This window comes from Sus scrofa, chromosome 17 (genome assembly GCF_000003025.6).
Source record: "Sus scrofa isolate TJ Tabasco breed Duroc chromosome 17, Sscrofa11.1, whole genome shotgun sequence".
NCBI classification, from domain to species: domain Eukaryota; kingdom Metazoa; phylum Chordata; class Mammalia; order Artiodactyla; family Suidae; genus Sus; species Sus scrofa.
In genome coordinates this window covers 38,734,592-38,761,151 of record NC_010459.5, presented here as the reverse complement: position 1 = coordinate 38,761,151, position 26,560 = coordinate 38,734,592, and the positions used below count along the sequence as shown (strand labels likewise).

Genomic DNA, 26,560 nt, shown 5'->3' with positions numbered 1-26,560 from the left:
TTAGGTAGACCTATAGTCTGCAGGCCAAGTGAACGAAACCCATGGATTCCCCAGAGTTGGTTCCTAGAATAGAGATTTCCAGTGCTGTGTCGATGGATGCCATTTATACAGTACAATATATTTCAGGTTCATAAAATAAAGCAGGCTTCTCATTTAGCAAGATAGAGCTCCTCCTTTCTCCAGCCTAGCCTTTCACTTTGGTCCAGAGACTTTTCAAGGTCAGTTAATGTCGGAGGGAAAAACTGGACCTCAGTCAGCTCTAACAGCCGTTTAATTTCCCTCTGTCTTGGAAATCAAGTTCCCCAAGCATGTTTTCCCACCCTGAAAATTTCAGCACTAGTTTCTTCATCCTTTTGGGGATAGTGGTAATCCTGGTACTGTTTACTATGAAGGGATTCTATGAAGAGCAGATAATCAGTGTTTATGAAAAGGATTTGCAAACTCTAATTTAAATGATAATCTAGTTGTAAAATGCCTGAAGTAGGTTTATTTTGTTACTCTCTTGAGAGGGAACTCATGTCCTCCTGCCTGAGTCAGCTATTACCAGAATTCTTTTAGTCTGCAGTAGCCAGGAGTACATTTTATCCTTGGAGAGATGAGCATGGGAAGGCTTGGTCTTGGTCCTATTTTTAGAAATTCTCCTTTCATGTGCCCTGTTCTGGCAGAAATTCTAAACTTAGATGCACTCTTTGCCTTCCACATAAAGAGTCTGATATGGATTCCTGATAAAATATTTTCTTCTTCCTCTAGAGGAACCGGATTAGCATCTCCCAGTGGGTTCCAGTATGCAGCCGATTGGTACTTGTGTCTCCTACACAGGGACAGTGGAGCAGGTCTCTGTCTGGTACTTCCCAGGTAAGATTTGTTGTTTCTTTGCTTGGTATGAAAAAAACCGCTAGTGTGTATGTGTAAATGTCATGTATTTATAGATTAGCCAACCGAATTGTGTGATGGAAAAACCTCATGAGACAAATTCTGGATCTCTGTGGTGTCAGTTCAGAACTGATTCCTACAGTATGGTGTTTAGGGTGTTGCTTCTAAATACCCCAGCAGTGGAACTTAGCCTAGGATACCATGCTACAGTCTGATGATTTTTACTGTTGGGAGTGTTTCCAGATATTCATCAGAGTTAACCTTTCTTCATTTTCTTTTTGTAGCCACTTTGTGCCACTTTTATTTGGGATAAGAAATGTTTCTTTTGCTTTTTTATGAACATAAAATCCAAGGAACAATTATTTGAGGCCTTAGTTTACCATCGATCACATGATTCATTATAATGTAGTTTACTTTGAACCCACTTGAGAGTTTTTTCTCATAATTTTTGCTAATTGTACAAATAATTTAATAGTAAAGGAAATAAAAATCACCCATGACTTCAAACCCAAAAGCATCTGCTGGTTCTTTTCCAGTCCTTAAAGTGTGTATGTGTATACAAATTGTTTCCTTAGGTACCTTAACAAATGTCCACAGAATTTTATGTTCTGATACTTTTTCACTTATTAGAGCAGACATTATTCATGTTGTGAGATAGATTTCATAATTAATTTTTGAAATGGCTGTATGTTTTTCTATTTATTTAGTCTTTGTTCATGTTAAAATTATTTCCAATTTTTTTGCCATTATAGACTTTAATTTGGTTACTGTTTTCTTGTTATATGGGGTTTTTCTTATTTTTCTTATTTATTAATAATAACCCTAGAAGGCATACCCTACATCAAAGGGTATGAACAGTTTTCCAAAACATTGTTTTAATTTATACTGCCACAAGCAAGGTATATATAACTAGTTTTTCATCTTTACCTCCGTAAATTGGGTATTTAAAAATTTTTTTTATTGAAGTAGAGTTGATTTACAAAGTTGTTACACTGTACAGCAAAGTGACGCATATGTGTGTATGTATATATATATATATATATATATATGTGCACATACACGTTCTTTTTAAAAAAGATATTCTTTTCCATTATAGTTTGTCACAGGATATTGAATATAGCTCCCTGTGCTACACAGTAAGACCTTGTTGTTTATCCATCCTATATATAGTAGTTTGCCTCTGCTAAACCCAAACTCCCAATCACTTACTCCCCCACTACCCTCTCCCCCTTGGGAACCACAGGTCTTTTCTTTATATCTTAAGTTGAGGTTTCATTGATTTATGTTGTATTTAAATTCCACATGTAAATAATATCATATGGTATTTCTCTTTCTGACTTACTTTACTTTGCATGCGTATCTCTAGGTCCATCCATGTTGCTGCAGATGTCATTATTTCATTCTTTTTAATGGCTGAGTAGTATTCCATTGCATATATGTACCACATCTTTTTTATCCATTCATCTGTTGATGGTCATTTAGATTGTTTCCATGTCTTGACTGTTGTAAGTAGTGCTGCTATGAACATAGGAGTACATGTGTCTTTTCAAATTATAGTTTTGTCTGGATATATGCCCAGGAATGGGATTGTTGGGTCATATAGCAACTCTATTTTTAGTTTTTTGAGGAACCTGCATACTGTTTTCAGTAATGGCTACATCAATTTACATTCCCACCAACAGTGTAGGAGGATTCTCTTTCATCTAAAACTTCTCTAGCATTTGTTATTTGTAGACTTTTTCTTTTTCTCTTTTTTTTTCCTTTTTATAACTGCACCCATGGCATATAGAAGTTCCCAGGCTAGGGGTTGAATTGGAGCTGCAGCTGCTGGCCTATGCCACAGCAACATGGGATCCAAGTTGCATCTGCCATCTACACTGTAGCTGGCAGCAAGGCTGTATCCTTAACTCACCGAGCAAGGCCAGGGATCGAATCCGCATCCTCATGGGTACTGGTCAGATTCTTAACCCGCTGAGTCACAACAGGAGGTCCTATTTGTAGACTTTTTAATGATGTATTTTGTAGACTTTTCTGACTGGTGTGAGGTGGTTCCTTATTGTCGTTTTGATTTGCATTTCTCTAATAATTAGCAATGATGAGCATATTTTCATATGTCTATTGGCCATCTGTATGTCTTCTTTGGAGAAATGTCTATTTAGGTCTTCTGCCCATTTTTTGATGGGGTTGTTTTTTGTTATTGACTTGTATGAGCTGCTTGTATGTTTCAGAAATGAATGATGTGTTGTCAGTCACATCATTTGCAAATATTTTCTCTCAGTCTGTAGTCTGTCTTTCTGTTTTGTTTATGGTTTCCTTTGCTGTGCAAAAGCTTATAAGTTTGATTGGGTCCCATTTGTTTGTTTTTGCTTTTATTTCTATTGCCTTGGGAGACTAACCTAAAAAAACATTGGTATGATTTCTGTCAGAGAATGTTTTGCTTATGCTGTGTTCTAGGAGTTTTATGGTGTCTTGTCTTATATTTAAGTCTTTAAGCCCTTTTGAGTTTGTGTGTTTGTGTATGGTGTGAGGGTGTGTTCTAATAACTTCATTGATTTCCATGCAGCTGTCCAACACCAAATTGAGTGTTTTTTTTTTTTTAGAAACATTTAAACTAATTGGTAGAAAATTTAAACTAATTGGGTAGAAAATGTTGCGTTGTCTTGCTTTGCATTTCTTCATCAGGGTTAAACATTTTTCTGTGTTCTCTGTTGTATCCTGGTTTGTAAAAATTGTATGCTTACATCACTTCTCCATTTATCTACTGGGAATTTATTTTTGTTCCCAATATAAATGAATTCCTTTTGTAGCCATTAACTTTTTCATATTTAGTGCAATGAAAAATTATTTTGATAGTTATATATATTAATTACATAATTTATTTATATAAATATTTTCAAATATTTGAGTAATCACCTCCAACTAATGTATAAGCCTTGCCGTTCTGAGGACATGTGTTGTTTGTCCCCTGTGTTTCCTGGGCTTCTCACTAAGTCTGGCACTAAATGAATGTTGAATAAATGTAGAATATGCTTGTGCAGAAAGGGCATCTACTTTAGGTCGTCATGTAACTATTTCTTTTCAGAGTTGGGCCGTATTCTATTATTTTTTGTGTGCATTGGAAAATTTTGATAAAATTTATCCTATAGTTCTAAATCATTTGTAAATAATATATACAGAGATGGTGGAGGGAGAACTCATTATATCAGTCTCTAACTTGTGCCTCATCCCTTGAATCAGTAAACACTTCTTGAGTACCTAATATGTTCCAGGTACTGTATTAGGCTCTGGGAGAATATTATAGCAAAGCATCCGTGTAAATAACTTAGAGTTGTTCATCTCATGCTGGCAAGGTATAATTTTAACCAAGGTAAATAAACTGAACATTTTGTCATATTGACCTTACTTCACCGGCACATCTTCCCATCTTTGAGTTCTCCTGGTTGGAAAACTCTGCCTCAGAATGACATTCTCAGGTACATGTCTGACAAGGAGGCAGATTTGGCTCAGAATGAGGAAGAATTTTGTGTTAACTAGAATTGTGCTGTAATGGGATGTGTTGGCTGTATTTTGACAAAGTAAATTTACTCTTGCTGGAAATACTCAAGCAATGGTTGGAAGACTGTTGGGTTATGACATAGAAGTAGCCTTCACTGGGTGAATGGTAAGTATCAGATGATCTCTAGTTTAATGTCCAATGCTATAATCCTGTTAACATTTTCAAAAGGCTAGGGTCATTGGACTCTCATCTCTGTCTTTTCTAAATAACCTCTTGAAGTTCTGTTATACTTTGATGAGTTTACTTAATTTTTTTTTTAATTTTGAAAGAATTTAAACTTAAAGAAAAGTTTTGAAAATAGTAACATTTCCATGTACCCTTCATCTGGTTTCCTCTAATGTTAACATCTTATGTAACCTGAGTGCACTTACTGAAGCCAGGAATGAACATTAATGTAATACTATTAACTAATCTATAAACCACATTCTAGTTTACCTTTTTTCCCATTAATGTTCCTTTTTTTTGGTCTCTCAATTTGGATTCATCTAACATTCTCTTAAAATTAGATTGAGGCTATGCATTTTTGGCAGAAGTGATACTGTTTCCTTCTCGGTGCATCATATCAGGGGAAACATGATGACAGTATGTCTTATTACTGGTGATGTTAACCTCGATCACTTGGTTATTAAATTGGTGTTTGTCAAGTTTCCGTACTATAAAGTTACTGTTATCCGTTTTGCAATCAGCAAGTATCTTTTAAGAAGATACTTTGAAACTATGCAAATAATCCTGTTTCTTATCATACTTTTGCTCATTACTTTTAATATCCATTGATGGTTCTTTTTTTAATGATACATATTAATTATTTTATTTTATTTTTTATTTTTATTATTTTAGGGCCGCACCCGCGGCATATGGAGGTTCCTAGGCTAGGGGTCTAATCGGAGCTGCAGCTGCCAGCCTGCCCCACAGCCACAGCAACACCAGATCCGAGCTGCATCTGCGACCCACACCACAGCTCATGGAACACAGATCCTTAACCCACTGAGTGAGCCAGGGATTGAACCCGCAACCGCATGGTTCCTAGTCGGATTCGTTAACCACTGCACCACAACAGCAACTCCGTATTAATTATTTTAAAGTTATGGTAAAAAAAACCCCCACATAACCTTAAAGTTACCACCATTTTTAAGTATCCAGTTCAATAGTATAAAATATATCCACATTGTTATAGAGCTTTTTCATCTTCCAAAGCTGAAAATATATACCCATTAAAAATTCTCCCCCCACCGTTGGCAACCACCTTCCTTTCTTTTTCTATGATTTTGAATACTTTAATACTGCATATGAGTGGAACCATATAGTATTTGTCCTTTTGTGACCTATTTTGCTCTCCATGATGTCCTCAAAGTTTATTTGTGTTATATAGCATATGACAGGAGTTCTTTAAGTCTGTAAAATATTCCATTGTATCTATATATCACAGTTTTTTAATCCATTCTTTTGTGAGTGGGCATTTGGGTTGCTTCCATATTTGCTTTTTTGTGAATAGTGTTGCAGTGAACATAAGTGTGCAGGAAGCTCTTCAAGATCCTGTTTTGAATTTTTTTTTTTTTTTATGGTGGGCATTGGTAGGCTAGTGGTAGAATTCTCTCCTCTCAGAAGTAGAATTGCTGTATCATGTGGTAGTTCTGTTGATTCCTGACTGCACTAGCAGTCATTACTGTGAAGCTTGCTTAATAGTCATTGTCTAATGACATCATTACCTACTGCATTTATTTATTTATTTTATTTTTTATTTTTTGTCTTTTTTTGCCTTTTCTAGGGCCGCTTCTGCGGCATATGGAGGTTCCCAGGCTAGGGGTCTAATCAGAGCTGTAGCCACTGGCCTGTGCCAGAGCCACAGCAATGCGGGATCTGAGCCTCGTCTGCGACCTACACCACAGCTCACAGCAACGGATCCTTAACCCACTGAGCGAGGCCAGGGATCAAACCCGCAACCTCATCGTTCCTAGTCAGATTCGTTAACCACTGCGCCACGACGGGCACTCCCCTACTGCATTTATTGATTGGAATTCTGCTGTAAGGAAGAGTAGTCACTTCATCTCCATTTATTTATTTATTCATTTTTTACCCCTTTTCTGGCTGCCTGGTGGCATATAGAGTTCCTGGGCCAGCTGTGGGAATGCCAGATCCTTTAACCCACTGTCCTGGGCTGGGGATTGAACCTGTGCCCTACTGATCCTGTTGTGCCACAGCAAGTACTTCCATTTGTTTATTTATTCAATTATTCATTTGTATTAGTATGAGTTAATGGATGTTTAGTTTGTTCTGTGACTCATTCTCCATTAGTCTCATTATTTATTTTGTTAATCATATTGTCCCATGTTTTGGTTATTGGGAACTCCTTCAAGTTCCTTTCTACATGCTTTTTAAAAGATTTTTTTTTGGGAGTTCCCGTCGTGGCGCAGTGGTTAACAAATCCAACTAAGAACCATGAGGTTGTGGGTTCGATCCCTGCCCTTGCTCAGTGGGTTAAGGATCTGGCCTTGCCATGAGCTGTGGTATAGGTTGCAGATGCGGCTCGGATCCCGCGTTGCTGTGGCTCTGGTGTAGGCTGGCAGTTACAGCTCCTATTAGACCCGTAGTCTGGAAACCTCCATATGCCGCGGGAGCGGCCCAAGAAATGGCAAAAAGACAAAAAAAAAAAAAAAAATTTTTTTTTGTATTACTTAATGAATTTTATTACATTTATAATTGTACAACGATCATCACAACCAAATTTTATAGCATTTCCATTCCAAACCCCCAGTGCACTTCCCATACCCCTAAACCTGTCTCATTTGGAAAACATAAGTTTTTCAAAGTCTGTGAGTCAGTATCTGCTCCGCAAAGTTCATTGTGTCTTTTTTTTAGGTTCCAGATGTAAGTGATAGCATTTGATGCTGATGTCTCACTGTCTGACTGACTTCACTTAGCATGATAAATTCTAGGTCCATCCATGTTGCTGCAAATGCTGTTATTTCTTTCCTTTTAATGGCTGAGCAATATTCCATTGTGATATGTATGTACCACATCTTCTTTATCCACTCCTCTGTTGATGGACATTTAGGTTGCTTCTTGGCTATTGTAAATAGTGTTTTGGCTATTGTAAATAGTGCTGCAGTGAACATTGGAGTACATGAGTCTTTTCAAGTTGTGGTTTTCTCTGGATAGATGCCCAGGAGGGTTTTTTTTTTTTTTTTTTTTTTTTGGCTTTTTTTGCTTTTGATGGCCACATCTGCAGCATGTGGAGGTTCCCAGGCTAGGGGTTCAATCAGAGCTGTAGCTACTGGCCTATGCCACAGCCACAGCAATGCCAGATCCGAGCCACGTCTGTGAACTACACCACAGCTCACAGCAATGCTGGATTCTTAACCCACCAGATAAGGCCAGGGATCGAACCTAGCCCTAGAGTCAGTGCTTTCTCTGGTTCCTTTTATTGAATAATGGTACTTGGAATATTTAGAAATTAAGATCTGGGTGCTAAGTATGCATAAGCCTGTTACTAAACTCTACTCAGTTTTTCTTAAAGCAGCAAGATACAGGGAAGAGAAGATAGGTCTAAATATATTTTACCCTTTAATGAACTTTACTTCTTTGAGGCTGAGTGTTCTTATGACTAAAATGGGAAAAAAATAGTATCAACTTCGCAAGGTTGTTGTGTGTTGCCCATATGTGTGTGTTGTCCGAGGTAGTTTGGACCTGAAGTCTGCTTCTGCCTGTGAATTTGGCTGCACCAGGGCTTCTGATTTCAAAACCAGTGGAAGGTGCAGAGAGCTTACTTTCTGGTAAGCCACTGCCTCCCTGCCTGCGGGGACCATTTGGAAGACACCAGAGCCACATGTAAGAATTCAGTGTCTTCAAAATAGACAATATGAACAGTGAAAAAAATCCTCACTGTTCAATGGACCCAGTGGCCTTCTCCATGCCTCCTTCGGTGGTGTGACTGCCATGGCCAACTCTGGTCAAGACTGGCTTCATCTGGTCTCTTCCCAGGCTCCAGCCAGACCTAGTTCCCAAGAGCTGCCTGTAGGACAGCCCCAGAAGGTAGAGCCTGGCTATGATGCTGGTGTCTGCACACACTGTCACTGCCACAACACGACGTGGTCCTTGCCCTCTCCTATCCCCTGCACACTTTTTTTTTTTCTTTTTGCCTTTTCTAGGGCCGTTCCCACGGCATATGGAGGTTCCCAGGCTAGGGGTCTAATTGGAGCTGTAGCCAGCGGCCTACACCACAGCCAAAGCAATGCAGGATCCGAGCCGCGTCTGCAACCTACACCACAGCTCATGGCAATGCCGGATCCTTAAGCCACTGAGAAAGACCAGGGATCGAACCTGCAACCTCATTGTTCCTAGTCGGATTCGCTAACCACTGAGCCATGACAGGAACTCCCCCTGTACACATTTTAATAAAACAAGGGTTGGCTTCGGACCCACCGAACAACAACAACAACAAAAATAGAGATAACATTTTGAACAAACTATTACTACAGAATAACAAAGATGAACTTCTAAAACAAAGTTGAATGAAAGCAGACAAAAACAAGCGATTACATACTATATGTTTAAAAGGTAAAATAGTTCCCGTTGTGGCTCAGCGGTAACGAACCCAACTAGTATCCATGAGGATGCGGGTTCGATCCCTCACCTCACAGATGGATCCCTAGCCTGGTAACTTCCATGTGCTGCAAGTGAGGCCCTAACAAAACAAAACAAAACACCTTGTCTTTAAAAAAAAAAAAAAAAAAGATAAAACTATTCTCTGCTGATTAAAGTGAAGACTGTGGTCAACCTTGATGAGGGATAGTGACTAGAAGGTGATCAAAGATCTTCCAGGGTCCTATTTCTTTTCTTTCTTTCTTTCTTTCTTTTTTTTTTTTTTTTTTGTCATTTCTAGGGCTACTCCTGCGGCATATGGAGGTTCCCAGGCTAGGGGTCGAATCGGAGCTGTAGACACCAGCCTACGCCAGAACCACAGCAACGTGGGATCCGAACTGCGTCTGCAACCTACACCACAGCTCACGGCAACGCCGGATCCTTAACCCATTGAGCAAGGCCAGGGATCGAACCCACAACCTCATGGTTCCTAGTCGGATTCGTTAACCACTGAGTCACAACGGGAACTCTGGGGTCCTATTTCTTGATCTGGGTGCTGGTTATGTTTACTTTGGAGTAATTCATTAAGCTATATATTCATGACTTACGCCTTTTTTGTATTTTTATTATACTTCAATAAACAACTGAAATTTAGACATAGAAAAGACCTGGAGCCATTAGAAAAGAGATGATGGATAAGCCTTAAAAAGCGGGCAAGGTAGGCGCTCCCGCTGATGTGGCTCAGTGGAAACGAATCTGACTAGCACCCATGAGGGGGAAGGTTTGATCCCTGGCCTCACTCAGTGGGTTAAGGATCTAGAGTTGCCGTGAGCTGTGGTGTAGATCACTGATACAGCTTGTATGTGGTGTGGCTATGGTGCAGGCCAGCAGCTATAGCTCTGATTCATCCTCTAGCCTGGGAACCTCCATCTGCCATGGCCGTGGCCCTAAAAAAGACAAAAACAAAAAAGTGGGTAGGGTAGAGAAGGTGAGTGAAAAGGCAGAGGTGAGAAAGAAACATGGTCTTACGGAAAGAGAAAAAGAGTCAGAAGTTCCAGCTCTGCCTATCTCTAAATTTGTTTTAAAACCAAATAAAATATGAATTATTATGTGAAATGAGATGTGTAAACTATAATGTATAATACAAGTTTTGAAGAGCTGTTCCAGAAAAATCAAATGGTACACTCTTTTGTGGGCAGCCCCTCATTAAAAGAATATTAAGATTTTGTGAGATAACATGAGTAAAATAGCAAACATTTAGGTGCTGGGCATATGGGAGATCTTCATCAAATTGTAGCTGATATTTTTGTTGTTATTTATGTTCATACTACTTGGGTAAATTTTCTCCTCACCTTGTAAATTGAAACCTAAAAACTTTTTTTGTCCTAAAACTACCTTAAGCAAGTTACAACCTCTCCCTGGGTCTTAGTTTCCTCATCTGTGAAAGGAAAAGGTTGGACTTAGAAGATCTCTGAGATTCCTTCCAGCTCAAGTGTTGTTATTCTAAGTTACTCCTTAGTTCTTCACTTGCTTTTTCTCCAAGCTAAACAACCTCAATTCATTTTAACCTTTCCACTAGGACCTTTTATTCATCTCTTTGATCACTCCCGAGGTTCTTTTCTGGACCTTCTCCAGATTGTCCTTCTATTAAAAAAAAAAAAAAAAAAAACCACCTAGTTTTTATTGACTGCCGACTTCATGCCCAGAATGGTGTTGAGCAATGGGACAGAAAATAAAAGAAGTGTAAGATAGACTGTGCCCTGGTGGAGCTTATAGTTTTGTTAAAAAGACCAGACACATATAGTGTTTTAAGAATTTCTTGAGTTCTTCCCTTCTTTCCTCCTTTTCCCTTTCCTTTCTCTTTCTCTCTTTCCTTCCTTTCTTTCTTCCTTCCTTCCTTCCACATCAGGGAGGTCTTTTCACTCTTGGAAGCTTTTTTTTTTTTTTTTTTTTCCTTTTCCTTTTTTGGCCATGCCCACCCGAGCTGAGGCATGCGGAAATTCCTGGGCCAGGGATGGAACTTGTGCCACAGCAGCAACCCAGTCCTCACCAGTGACAGTGCAGGATCCTTAGCCTGCTGCGCTACCAGGGAACTCTGCAGAACCTTTTTGGAAGCAAAAAATAAGGGTGATATCTTAATATTTCTTATAATGAGGGGCTGCCCACAAAAGAGTTTACCATTGGATTTTTCTGGAACAACTCTTTCTAACATTCTGTGTGTGTGTATGTGTGTTTGGTAGTTGGTCTCTAAACATTTTTAAATGTGACATTTGGTTTTGTTTCTTGTATGGTGAGATTTCTTTCTCTTATCCACAAGATTATAAGCTCTATCAGATCAGGGATTATCTTTTATCTTAAAACCTGGCACAAGGGCCAGTATATTGTGGGTATTTAATAAAGGTTGGATAAATGAAAAATGTATGCATGGCATGTTGTGGATAAGAATAAGAAAGATATAATAAGGAGTTCCCGTCGTGGCGCAGTGGTTAACGAATCCGACTAGGAACCATGAGGTTGCGGGTTCGGTCCCTGCCCTTGCTCAGTGGGTTAACGATCCGGCGTTGCCGTGAGCTGTGGTGTAGGTTGCAGACGCGGCTCGGATCCCGCGTTGCTGTGGCTCTGGCGTAGGCCAGTGGCTACAGCTCCGATTCAACCCCTAGCCTGGGAAACTCCATATGCCGCGGGAGCGGCCCAAGAAATAGCAACAACAACAACAACAAAGACAAAAGACAAAAAAAAAAAAAAAAAAAAAAAAAAAGAAAGATATAATAAGAAATAACTATGCAAATAGTTGGGTTCGTTCATTGAAAAAATATTTTGAGTTTTTCCTCTGTATAATGCACCGTACTTGATTCCGGTAATATACCTAGTTCCTACCCTCATGGATATTTTTGGTGGTGGAGATAGAAAATAAGTATGTATGTAAATGAACATATAATTGCACATTGTAGTGAGTACTGTGAATGAAATGAACAGACTACAGCTATGATAGAAAATAATGGGATGATAAGAAACTATTTTAGATAAAATGATTAGAAAAGGCCTCTTCGAAAAAGTGACATTTAAATATTTTGGGTCTTTTTCTGTCTTTCACAGGAAGTTATTTGATATCTTTTAGATTTAAACAGTAAAAAACTAATGTTTTTAAGGGTCAAGGGAATCTTTTTTTGGGGGGGGCAAGATCGGGAATGGATAGTACAAAAAAGTAAATGTGTATGGTTATAGATATGTTTAGGTAGGGGGAAACTAGCTGTTGCCCTTGGTACTAGATACCTAGGTACTTGAGTAGTTCAATATAGTGTTCGATGTTAACCCATGAATAATGAATGATAGGACAGAAATACAGGAATTGGTGAGACAGCTGCATAAGGAATCCATTGGTTACTCCAGGAGCTCTAGGAGAAGAAAAAGATCATGTCACCTAATAGAACTCACCCCACAGCATAGCCCATTTAAACTGCCGTTAGTTGTGTTTGAACCTGTTTAAGTGCTTCATGTTTTAGTGGACCATTACATTGATATATGTGATGTAATGGGAGATGTTCTGTGTTTAGTCTCTGTGTCACAAAGCTTGCTTGATACTTATGAATTAAAGCATAAGCGTCCTTGGGACTGACCAGAAGAATCCTAACTAATCTTTTAATATCCTTGTTTGGAAAGAAAAGTAAACAGTAGCTACCCACAATTAGAAATTCTATTTTTTCCTTCATTGGGATTAAATTAAAAATTTGTTTTTGTTTCATGTGTCTCATCTCTTTCAGAGTTGAACTCTCTTCCTGCTTCTTCCCCATCCCTTTATACTGTAAAGGAATCAGCATTACTGAGAGTTTGGAAACTCGATTCTTGAAACTCTTCCATAATTCTACTAACATAACAAAGTATCTCTTTCCTTTCTGTGTGTTCCTTTTTAGACTTGCCCGTATGCATTCATGTTTTTACTCATAATTTTATATGTATTATAAGTGTGTTTCCATGTTGCTAAAAATAATAATCCTTAATGCAAACTATGGACTTTAGGTAATAATGTTGTGTCAGTGTTGGTTCATCCGCTATAACAAAATGTACCTCTCTGTTGGGGATACAGATAGTGGAAGATGTTGTGAATGTGTGGGATGGGGTATATGGCAGCTGTCCGTACTTTCTGCTCATTTTTGGTGTGAACCTAAAACTTCTTTTAAAAATAAAACCTAGTAGGAGTTCTCTTGTAGCACAGCAGGTTAAGGATCTAGCACTGTCACTGTAGTGGCTCAGGTCACTGCTGTGGCACAGGTTCAGTGCCTGGCCTGGGAACTTCTACATGCTGTGGGTGTGGTCCCCAAAAATCTGTTAAAAATCTGACTACTTGATTTCCCATTGAGTACCTTAGTTTAATTAACTGTCTTCTTTCTTATTAGACTTATTCCCTTGTTTTTCACTCTTGTGAATAATGTTATCTGAGGGTCTCTTGTATATTGTTTTTTTCCTTAGGTATCAAACTGTGTTTGATTGGTCTTCATTATAATAATACTAACCCGATAGGATTATGGTGAGGATTATGTAATATACTATATGTGAAGCACCTATATAGTGCCTGGCACATGATAATTGTAACTAATGGGCATTATATTGCCAAAGTGCTTTCAAATGCAGTGTGAACATAGAAGAAAGACAATTTTGATGATGTTAATAATGATGATGATGGTGATGATGGAGGCTAGTACTATTTATTGAGTACCTATTTAGTGAAAGGTACTTTGTATTCTTTATTTATTCAGGTATTCAATAGCTGTTTATTGAGCATGTACCAGACACCATGCTAGGTGCCCATTTTGGAACCTCTTAGTGATCATATCATCAGGAGCTGGGTTAAGCAAGGTTGGATAGATTCTATAGTTTTTATTTTTTGAAGCAGCTCTGCTCATATTAACCCTCTAAGTGAATGCTCAGTGTTGCTTATATCTATTTTGTTTTGTTTTTAATCCCCTAGTGGCCCCAGATGAGCCAGGCCCTAGCATGTGGTGGATCAGAACAGATTCCTGGAGTAGATGTTCAGCTGAGTAGGAAGTATCACACCACAAATAAGGTGAGACTTACAGGTTCTTTTTATGTCTATAAAGTGCTTTCACACAAGTGTTCTTATTTGAAACTCAGCAAAATTGTTAGCTGGATGAGGCAAGAAATTTTATCGAAGGCGGAAGGTGAGGTTCAGGGAAATATAACGACTTGCCCAAGGTCACAAGGATATGAAGAGAAAGACCAACTATATATTGGAATAAGACTTTTGATCGCATGCACTCTTTTGCTTGAAAACACTTTAGAGAAAAACGTTATGGGTTTTTTTTTTTTATATGTAAAGATAAAGTAATATTTAACTTCTGGAGAATTTCTTTATGGTTGTATAGCTTGCCTTCATTTGGAGAGGCTTAGCATTAGCATAGGCTTTTTGGAGTTCCCGTTATGGCTCAGCAGGTTAAGAAGCAGACTAGTATCCATGAGGATGCGGGTTCAATCCCTGGCCCTGCTAATGGGTTACATTGCCGTGAGCTGGGGTATAGGTCACAGATGGAGCTCTGATCTGGCATGGCTGTGGCATAGGCCAGAAGCTGCAGCTCCAATTCAGCCCCAGCCTGGGAACCTCCACATGCCACAGGTGCGGCCCTAAAAAGCAAAAAAAAAAAAAAAAGGGTTTTCTTTGAGTTTTACTTGTATATTGAAAAACTTTTATCTTCTGTAGTCATTAATAAAATTTGTTATACTAAAAAATACAGGAGTTTAAAAACATTCAGAAATGTGGTATAGTGCACCTACAGCCAACTAATCTTTGACAAAGGAGACAAGAATATACAATGGAGAAAAGGTAGCTTGTTCAGTAAGTGTTGCTGGGAAAACTGGACAGCCACATGGAAAAGAATGAAATTAGAACACTCCCTAACACCATACACAAAAGTACACTCAAAATGGATTAAAGACCTAGATATAAGACCAGACACTATAAAACTTTTCGAGGAAAACATGGGCCAAACACTCTCCGACGTAAATGACAGCAACATCTTCTCAGATCCACCTCTTAGAGTACTGACAATAAAAACAAAAATAACAAATGGGACCTGATCAAACTTAAAAGTTTCTGCACAGCAAAGGAAACCCTAAACAACACAAAAAGACAACCCACAGAATGGGAGAAAATCTTTGCAACTGAATCGACTGACAAGGGATTAATCTCCAAAATTTATAAACACCTTCTACCGCTCCATACAAAAAAACAAACAAACAAGCCCATCACAAAATGGGCAGAAGGTCTAAACAGACAGTTCTCCAAAGAAGACATACAGATGGCCGAGAAACACATGAAAAGATGTTCAGCATCACTCATTATTAGAGAAATGCAAATCAAAACCACGATGAGGTACCACCTTACACCAGCCAGAATGGCCATCATCAAAAAGACTACAAGCAATAAGTGCTGGAGAGGGTGTGGAGAAAAAGGAACCCTAGTACACTGTTGGTGGGAATGTAAGTTGGTGCAACCACTGAGGAAAACAGTATGGAGATTCCTCAGAAAACTAAAAATGGAACTACCATTTGATCCAGCAATTCCACTCCTGGGCATCTATCCAGAGAAAACCATGACTCGAAAAGACACATGTACTCCGATGTTCATTGCAGCACTATTTTCAGTAGCCAAGACATGGAAACAACCTAGATGTCCATCGACAGAGGAGTGGATCAAGAAGATGTGGTACATATGCACAGTGGAATATTACCCAGCCATTAAAAGGAACGGAATACCAGTATTTTTAGCAACATGGGTGGACCTAGAAACTATCACGCTAAGTGAAGTCAGTCAGACAATGAGACACCAACATCAAATGCTTTCACTGACATGTGGAATCTGAGAAAAGGACAGACTGAACTTCTTTGCAGAACAGATACTGACTCACAGACTTTGAAAAACTTATGGTTTCCAAAGAAGACAGTTGGGGGGGGTGGGAGGATGCGCTGGGATTGTAAGATGGAAATCCTATAAAATTGGATTGTGATGATCATTGTACATCTACAAATATAATAAATTCATTGAGTAATAAAAACAACTACCAAGGAATGTGGTGTAGTGGGTTAAGGAGACGGTGCTGTCACTGTAGAGATTTGATTTGGGTCACTGACTACTGTGGTGTGGGTTTGATCTCTGGCCTGGAAACTTCCAAATGCCACAGGTATGGCCAAATATAAATAAATAAATAAATAAATAATAGATGCCTTAAAAATAGAAGAGCCAAAGCTTCTAGTCAACTATACTCCAGTAAAATTTTACATAAATAAATAAATAATATTCAGTGCTGCTTTGGTTGATTATGGCTTTGAATTACTTTTATTATTATTTTTTTTTATTACTCAGTTTATTACATTTATAGTTGTACGATGATCATCACAATCCAGTTTTATAGGATTTCCAATTTTTATAGGATTTTGACTGCTTTCAGGCAGTATTTTTTTGTTTCTGTGATGTTAATAAACAATAGAGTATTTCTCTTCTATGAATTGTTCTTTGGGAGTTTGGGGTCACAATTAATTTTTTTTTTTTTTTTTTTTTTTTTGCTTTTTAGGGCCGCATTCGAGGCATATGGAAATTCCCAAGCTAGGAGTCAAATAGGTGCTACAGCTGCCAACCTACACCACAGCCATAACAATGCAGGATCTGAGCCACCTCTGTGACTTATACCACAGCTCATGGCAACCCTGGATCCTTAACCCACTGAGTGAGGTCAGGGATCAAATCCTTGTCCTTATGGATCCTAGTCGGGTTTGTTAACCATTGAGCCACGAAGGGAACTCCAAAATTTACTTTTTAAAGTACTCTTTTCCATAGAACTTTTGTTCTGATACCCCAGATCTATCATTTCTTAGACATGGGTTCATGGGCATGTGATCAGTGAGGTGGGTATGTCTGCTCTGAAATTTGGAGGACATCTGTTAAGGTTCCAGATGTGTTTATACTGAGTGATAAGGTACTTACTGGAAAAAAAAAATAAGAATTAAAAGTTCTAGGTGAAAAAAAAAATCTAAGCAATAAAAAATGTCCTTAGACCTAATGAGAAGTAAAAGCATTCTTTAAAAAAAATTGCAACTAATTTTGTTTCTCTTCTTTTTGGTTAAAAAGCTTTCTACTACCAAGGACTCCTCACAGCCTGTTGAGGAGAAAGTTGGTGCCTTTACAAAGATAATAGAAGCCATGGGATTCACTGGACCTTTGAAATACAGTAAATGGGTAAAGGCTTTTAAGTTTTTCTCACTTTTTTTGAGCTATGCTTTCTACTCCTCATAGAATATGTTCTAAAGTTTCTGCCTTGCTTTTTGTGAAATTCATATGTTATTTTGAGAGTGTCAAAATATGTTGTTGTCCCCTTGGCCCCCCTCCCCACCTCCCTGTTCCAAGTCAGATCTGTGTAGTGTGTGGGGCTGAAATACTCCTTCTGCTCCCTTAATCGGATTCCTTAGGAGTATCTCATAGTAGGTAATCCAGTAAATTCCTGTTGTGACTCAGCGGTAACAAACCTGACTAGTATCCACAGGGTGTGGTTTCTATCTCTGGCCTTGCTCTGTGGGTTAAGGATCTGGCATTGCTGTGAGCTATGGTGTACGTCCTAGACATGGCTTGGATCCCAGGTTGCTATGGCTGTGGTGTAGACCAGCAGCTGCAGCTCCAATTTGAGCCCGAGCCTGGGAGCTTCCATATGCCTCACGTGTGGCCCTAAAAAGCAAAAAAAAAAAAAAAAAAAAAAGTCTGGTCTTTCCAGGCCCTTGCTACATGATATGCCATATAGATGAGTTCTAAGTGGTTAGATGGGCCAAATATCCTGATATTCTTAAGGAAACATTATGCTCTATGCTTTGTAAGTGATTTCCCCTAGGTCATTATATTGACTTTCTTTAAAATTTTTACTAATAAGCACTTTTAAAATTAAAATTAATTAATAAATTCTGTGATTTGTTATAATTCATTTTATGGTGGGCTATTTTCTGTGCCATTCCTAATCAAGTCTTGGCCTGGCATGTTATCTGTTATATAGTACTTGCTGTAAATGAACAAATGTCCTCCCTGCATCAGGTACTACTGCCCCGAACTTATTTATAACAATGCCTCTAACCAATTAAAGTAATAAAAACCAGTCATTGAGTTCTTATCTCCTAGTACTGCTATTACCTACAATTATTGCAAAAGTACTTTTTTAATACTTTTCAAGGTTGCTAGAATGTTGAATAAACCTATGTCATACGTTATATTTTAAAGCAAACCAACACAAAGCAGTAGGGAAGACTTTTCTAGAAAACATCATAGCTTTGCCCAAAATGACTAAATTATTCCAGTTACACCATTTTAACAAGTTGGATTCAAATTAGAATTTCAGTTTTATTATGGACTTCACTTTTAGTTTCTTCTTATATTGTCTGGCTCTCTTCCCAACAATTCTCATTGTAGCAAATATAGGCTTCTCTTTATAATTTCCCTTTTACATAAATTGAACAGTATTTCCACAAGTATTTTGTTTATAAGGGGCTTTGAAATTATAGAAGATAACACACATAATAGGTTGAAGTGATGTTCTTAAGGCTCTATAGCTATGAAGTGCCTCCTTAATCATTAATGAAATATTGGTTATGTTCATTAAAGTTATCTTTTTTTTACATCATGATTCTTTGACAAATCATAACCCCTGGTATATTTGTAATTTATTCATTGGAATCTTTTCCTCTATTAAAAAATGGGTTTGTGGTATTTGGATTTAAAACTTAAAGTAGGTGTTTTGTTTGAAAGTTAGAAATTAATTAAAAGGAAAGGGAAATGAGAGCAGAAAGAAAGAAAAGAAAAATATTTCTGTTTTATTCATTTCTTGATGGTTGAGTTCCACTTGGTTGCTTCCATATGCTTTGTCTCGTCTGTATTTTTATGATTCCAGAGGGAAAGTTGGCTACCATTTGAAGGATTACTAAATCATCAGGAAAATTTCTTCACTTTAGTTTAAGTTAGTCTCTGATTTTTCTTGGTTCCCTTGTGATCTCAACTAAGTCCCTAATATTTGCATTTAAAAAATATTTTGTGATGTGGCGGTGTCTACTTTCTGTAACCTTCATTTTTAAATTTGTGACATCAAAACATCAAAGTATGACATTCTAGTGTAATTTGGGTGGGAAAATGTAGGTGTAACTTTCCATTTTGAAAGATCGTGGGTCCTTTTCAGCAAATCTTGACTCAGAAATCTATGGCAGACAGTTGTATTGGATTGCACTAGCAGAAATCTTTGAATTTTGTGTTTTCACATGTCTTTCATTAGGGAGTAATGCTGTCTCTCCACCTTAGCAGCATCTTTCCTCCATCTTTTTATGTAATGTTCTCATGTGTAGTTCCATTTTTCTTCTAGATCCATAATTAGGAATTTAGATACAGCTTTTCCTTAGCTATTTGACTGTCCTGAAATAACCATTCTTTTTTCACTTATCTTTATGGAGCAATATCAGGTAAAATACAGATAACATTTAGCAGATTCAGCCACATGTCATTGAATAGGCAGTTTCCAGATAAGCGTCAAGCCAAAAAGTCACTCCTGGTCTGAAGGACACTGACAAACTGGAACGCATTCAGAAAATGCGAGGCTTGTAAAGGCTTCAGAAACTGTGGTGAATGAAGAGTGGTTGAAGGAAATAGGGATGGTTTGGCTGGGAAAGAGAAGACATGCTGGTTCTCAGATATTTGAGGGACAAATGTTAAAAAAAAAAAAATGGAGAGACTTAATCTGAGGCCTTCCAGTGTGTAGATGATATTTAATGAATGTTACATGAAGCAGGTTTATGTTCACTATAACAAAAATCTAAGAAGAGTTGTCCTCCAATGGAGTAGGTAGCCTCACAAGGCCATTGGCCTTGTTTGAACAGGGGCCCATGTAGCTGACTGTGAATCAAGAGTGCTGTAGAAGGAATTCTGGTACAGAATAGAAAGTTCAAATGACTTCAAGCCCCTTCCAGTTCTCACACAGCTGTTAGTGCAAGCCTTTTACTAGATTCATTTTTCATCTTGTAAGATGGTACAAAATGCATCAGTTAGTGGGAGAGCTTATTTTCATTTCCTAAAGCTGTCTTAGGTGCTTGTGTTTTAGTCAGGTAGACCCATGAAGTCTTCCAAAGTTAGAATGAAATAAACATGAAGTCATCTGAGGACCAGAACGGTTTGTATTGTCTGGGTAGAAATTTAGTCCATCTACCTCCTTAAATTATATTAATGCATGAAGAGGTTCTTTCCCCGAGTTGTTATTTCCAGTCCTTGTGTGATGGTCTTAAGGGACTTGCTTTAGAGATTTGTCCAGGAAAATGGCTCACCCAAGTATAAAGGTTTGGCTTTGCTGCAGGAAAAGTGAGGAACTATAAAATACTCCTGATTGCCACAGTATGAGCACTGTATAAATACACTGGCCAGTCTGATGAGGTCTTCATTATTTGTAATGAATGCTTCATGAACGTGTTGTGGGGGAAAACCTCTTTCTCAAGGAAAGATTTGGGCTTTAGAGGCAAGTTTGCCTTTCCTTAGGCAGAGTGATTAATTATGAACCTAGAATACTATATATAAGGACCTAAAGGAAATTACGAGTTAACAACAACAGCAAATGAACTCATAGGCCATTAGGAATTTTACTTAAAAATTATAAAGGTATCTATAGTGGTACTAGGCCTTAAGATCTATGAAAGTAGTTTTTAAGTGCTTTGTTTACTACTGTATTTCTAGTGTCCAGATCAGTGTTGGGCACTGAATTAGGTGCTTAATAAATTGTTGACTGAAATGAAGACCTTACAGAGGTCCTCAGCTCTCCGTTTCAAGGATAGGAATAGGCCTATCAAGGCCAAAGCATTAGGGTAATGACATCATTTGTTTGATGATGGTACAAACCAGTGCTTCCCAGAACTGCAGGTATTAAAAAGTTAAACATGCTTCTTTTTTAGACTGCTGATATGGTGAATTACACTGGTTGATTTGTGAATATTGAATCAAGTTTGCATTCCTGGGATAAATCCCAGTTGATCCTGATATTTTTTCCTTTTAAAATATTGGCATTGGATTCAATTTGTTGTATTTAGTTAAGGAATTTTGCATCTGTGCTCATTGAAGGCTATGGTTCTGCAGTTTTTGCTTTCTTCTGATGACTTTGGTTTTGATATCAGGGTAATGTCGGCTCATAGAATGAACTGGGAAGTATCTTTCCTCTATTTTTCTGGAAGAGTTTATGTAGATTTGGTATTGTTAGATATTTGATAGAATTCACTAGTAAAGCCATTAAGCCTGGAGATTTCTTTTGGGGAAGGTTTTTAACCACAAATCCAATTTTAAAAATAGAGATAGGATTATTCATGTTCTTTATTTATTCCAGTGAGCTGTGGTAATTAGTATCCTTAAATGAATTTGTCCGTTTCATCTAAGTAATCAAATTTATTGGCCTAAAGTTTTTCACAGTATTCCCTTATTATCCTGTTAATATCCTCAGGCTGTGTAGTGAAGTTCCTTTTCCTCTCTGATTCCTGATAGTGGTAATTTTTATCTTCTCCGTTTTTTCTTTTTATTCCTGGATAAGTTCTACTAAAGTTTCATCAATTTTATTGATATTTTCAAAGAACCAGCTTTGGCTTCTTTGCTTTTCTGTTATTTTTCTCTTTTCAATTTCATTGATATCTGCTCTTATCTTTATATATCATCCTTTCTGCTTGCTTTTAGTTTTTTTTTTTTTTTTTTTTTTTGTCTTTTTAAGGCTGCACCCACGGCATTTGGAGGTTCCTGGGCTAGGGGTCTAATTGGAGCTATAGCCACTGGCCTGCACCAGAGCCACAGCCACAGCAATGCCAGATGCTAGCTGTGTCTGTGACCCACACCACAGCTCACAGCAATGCTGGGTCCTTAACCCACTGAGCAAGGCCAGGGATCGAACCTGCAACCTCATGGTTCCTAGTCGGATTCGTTTCTGCTGCGCCACAACAGGAACTCTGCTTGTAGGTTTAATTTGCTCTTCTTTTTTAGTGTCTTGCCATGGCTTTTGTTCGCATATGGGCTTTTAGTAATGAGATCCTGCTGTATAGCACTGGGAACCATATCTAGTCACTTATGATGGAGCATGATAATGTGATGAAAAAAACTTATACATGTATGTGTGACTGGGTCACCTTGCTGTGCACTAGAAAATTGGCAAAACACTAAACCAGCTATAATGGAAAAAGTGAAAATGATTATTAAAAAAATATGGGCTTCTAATGCTGATTACTGCACATATAAGTATATATGGTTTCCATTTGTTATATGTTCTGTTTGCCCCCCCCATATGACGTATTACAGGTATTTCTGCCATCAGAAACTGAAATATGAATATTATATAGTATTGGATATAGTATATTCTTGGTGATTTTGAACTTTAATAACAGCTCTACTAAAATTCTAGATTGGTTTTTCTTCAGTTGTTGTGTTATTCTCTTTGAGTACTTTTCTCTGTCATTTTAAGTAAAAAGCTTCTATAAGCCTTTTGTGATGGACTAGTTTAATTGTATCCTTAAGGAAATATTTTGAAAGTCTAGAAATTCTTGTTCCTTTAGGACTGAGTTGGTCTTCATATCTACAGTTCAACTCATAAGAATTTATTTTTCATTTTTAGATTTAATTTTATGAAGGCATAATGTTCATAAAATAAAATATACAAATCTTTTTTTTTTGTTTGTTTGTTTGTCTTTTTGCCTTTTCTAGGGCTGCTCCCGTGGCATATGGAAGTTCCCAGGCTAGGGGTCTAATTGGAGCTGTAGCCTCCAGCCTATGCCACAGCCACAGCAACACCAGATCCAAAGGAGCGTCTGCAACCTACACCACAGCTCACAGCAACGCTGGATCCTTAACCCACTGAGCAAGGCCAGGGATTGAACCCGCAACCTCATGGTTCCTAGTCAGATTCGTTAACCACTGCGCCACAACGGGAACTCCTAAAATATACAAATCTTAAGTATACGGCTCAGTGAATAAATTAAAACCACCACTTAGATCAAGATTCTAAGAGAATACTTAGTGTTTCAGTGACTAGCAAAAGGTTGATCCTTTTACTATATTTTACATTCATTAGAAACTATTATTTATAAATGTAGTATTCTATTAATCAAAGGGAAAATATAGGGAAAAATGGCCCCCTCCCTTCACACACACACACTCACACACACGAAGATTTACAGAACAGATATTAGTGCTTTTGAGGAAAGATGGAAGGATTGAGGGGTTTATTTTGTTCGTTTGATTTTGGTCAGGAGAATAAGTAATTTTTTAATATAAAGGGTTTCAGATTATAAAGAATTAACATGTGGAGTTTCCCAGTGGCTTAGTGGGTGGGGATCCGGTGTTGTAACTGCTGTGGCTCAGGTCACTGCTGTGCTGCAGGTTTGATCCCTGGCCTGGGAACCTCTGCATGCAGGTTTGATCCCTGGCCTGGGAACCTCTGCAGGCCAGGGATCGAACCTGAAACCTCATGGTTCCTAGTCGGATTCCTTAACCACTGAGCCACGACGGGGACTCCTGTTTTTGATAGTTTTGAAAAGAAACATGAATTTCTACTTTTCATTTTTGTGTGTCTTGGTAGGATAGTTTTTTTTTAAAGTACTGCTAAAACAGTTTTTTTTTGAGTATGGCCAAAAAAAAGAATTAATGTGGATCATTCTGAGTGGTGGTTTGAGGCTCAAATGTGGTACAGTGGGTTGAATTAAAGGAGAGATTTCATCTAAATATTGTTGATGTTTTGATGGTAATATTAAGTCCGTGAATGGCTAGCTTTAAGAAAATAAAGAAATATTGGTGTTCCTTGATGGCTTAGTGGTTAAGGATTCAGCATTGTCACTGCTGTGACTTGGCTTTGATCCCTGGCCTGGGAACTTCCACATGCTGTGGGCATGGCCCAAAAAATTTAAAAAATAAATGTAAAAAAAAAAGAGAAAAAGAAAAGGAAGAAATATCTGTGTTGGTTTAGCTATTAAATTTGCCTAGAGATGGGCTTGGACCCCTCCTTCTATTTGAAAAAATATGAGTTCGTGACCTGCATTTAATGCACTAGAATATTCACTTGGTCATGTCTTGAGTTTGGTTTTATTCTCTTTGTCTAGAAGATTAAGATTGCGGCCCTGCGCATGTACACTAGCTGTGTGGAGAAAACTGACTTTGAGGAATTCTTTCTAAGTAAGTTACTGTTTTTGATATTTTTCTTTCTTTCTTTCTTTGTTTTTTTTTTTTTTTTTGTCTTTTTGTCTTTTCTAGGGCTGCACCTATGGCACATGGAGGTTCCCAGGCTAGGGGTCTAATCGGAGCTGTAGCCGCCGGCCTACACCAGAGCCACAGCAACGCCAGATCCAAGCCACATCTGTGGCCTACACCACAGCTCATGGCAACGTCAGATCCTTAACCCATTGAGCGAGGCCAGGGATCGAACCTGAAACCTCATGGTTCCTAGTCGGATTCCTTAACCACTGAGCCACGACGGGGACTCCTGTTTTTGATAGTTTTGAAAAGAAACATGAATTTCTACTTTTCATTTTTGTGTGTCTTGGTAGGATAGTTTTTTTTTAAAGTACTGCTAAGACAGTTTTTCCTGTACAGAATATATAAGAAAAGCTGCTTATTTTTCTCTTCGAATAAACAAAAGCCAAAATGACCCTTCAAATAAGACATTTTGACAAGTTTGGAAAAAAAAAAAAAAACGTAAAAATTGTTCAGTGCTTTGGCATTATCATCCCCCTCATCATGCATTCATCTTTTTACATAAGTGTACTCATATAGTAAACATATGCTGTTTTACTTCTGCAGCACCTGCAGCATATGTAAGTTCCCAGGCTAGGGGTGAAATTGGAGCTGCAGGTGCCGGGCTATGCCAGAGCCACAGAAACTTGGGATCTGAGCCTCATCTATGACCTACACCACAGCTGAAGGCAACGCCAGATCCTGAGCCCACTGAACGAGGTCATGGATTGAACCCGTGTCCTCATGGATACTAGTTGGATTTGTAACCTGCTGAGCCACAGTGGGAATTCCTTACCTATAATTTTTTTTTTTTTTTTTTTTTTTTTGCTTTTTAGGACCACACCCTCAGCATATGGAGGTTCCCAGGCTAGGGGTCTCATTGGCGCTGCAAATGCCAGCCTACACCACAGCCACAGCTGTGGAATTTTTACATGAGCTTCTGGCCAATCATTCCTCTTTTATTTCTAGTTTATAACTGTTTCTGGAGTTCCCATCATGGCTCAGCAGTAATGAACTTGGCTAGTATCCATGAGGACTCTGGTTCAATCCCTGGCCTTGCTCAGTGGGTTAAGGATCCAGCATTGCTGTGAGCTGTGGTATAGGTTGCAGATGTGGCTTGGATCCCGAGTTACTGTGGCTATGGCCGGCAGCTATATCTCTGATTTGCCTCCTAGCCTTGGAACTTCCATATGCCATGGCCCTAAAAAGAAAAAAAAAGAAGAAATTATTTCAGTTAATCTTGGAATATACCTCATGATTTTTATTCTTTCTGTTAAAGGTCTGTTGCACCAGAAGTCACATATAATTTTATTATTTATATCTCATTGATAAATTGCTTTCTGAAAGTGTTTTACTAGTTTAGATCATCACTAGCAGTTGTCTGTATTGATACAATATTCATTTTAATGGCATAAACTGTTGTAGTTATAAACAGAGTCAGTTAAAACAGATACTTATAAAGTCATTGGGAAAGCTTAAGTTGTTTCTAGTTCCACAGATTTTGAAAGGAAATGTGTGCTGTGCTCATCTGTGTTAATAGTCATTATTCTCAAAACAACAAACACTTAACTATATATACATGACATTTTTCATGGATAGCAAATAATTATATATTTTATGTTAACAACAATGAAGAATGAGATACAGTTTTGATTATTTAATAATTATTTTGTTTTTTAAAACCAAATGCTCAAAGTCAACTACACTCCAATAAAATTATTAAAAAAAAACAAATACAAGTTGTTTTGTTGATTTTACTATTTCAGCAGATCAGTATTTTAAATTGAAAATACTATGCTGAGTTATAATCCTAATTTAGTATCTATCTTCCATTTTTTATTTATCGTGCGGAAAGAAAACGTTTCTTTTTTTTTTTTTTTTTTTTCTTTTTCTCCTTTTTAGGGCCGCATGTGCAGCATGTGAAAGTTCCTAGGCTAAGGGTTGAATCAGAGCTACAACTGCCAGCCTACACCACAGCCACAGCAATGGCAGGATCCGAGCCTCGTCTGCAACCTGCACCACAGTTCACAGCAGCGCTGGATCCTTAGCCCATTGAGTGAGGCCAGGGATCAAACCCACATCTTTGTGGATACTAGTTGGGTTCTTTAGTGCTGAGCCACAATAGGAACTCCCATCTGCTTCTTTTTAATCTCTAACAATTTCTTATTTTAGGAGAAATCACCCTAAAAGGAGAAAGTGTTCTCTCTGTACCTGATGAAGAAACTATTAATATTAGTAGCTGAATTTTTTTTTTTTTTTTTGTCTTTTGTCCTTTTTAGGGCCAC

At 38.0% G+C, this 26,560-nt stretch overlaps 1 protein-coding gene across 2 annotated transcripts in view; it reads left to right on the top strand.

The window, feature by feature from the left end:
* Positions 1-26,560, top strand: part of UQCC (ubiquinol-cytochrome c reductase complex chaperone) — a 113,811-nt gene that overhangs the window by 14,203 nt on the left and 73,048 nt on the right. For both annotated transcript variants that reach the window (XM_021077328.1, NM_001172364.2), the window contains 4 exon segments: positions 751-855; positions 13,974-14,069; positions 17,145-17,252; positions 24,146-24,218. In XM_021077328.1, coding sequence (XP_020932987.1) covers positions 751-855; positions 13,974-14,069; positions 17,145-17,252; positions 24,146-24,218 — 382 coding nt within the window.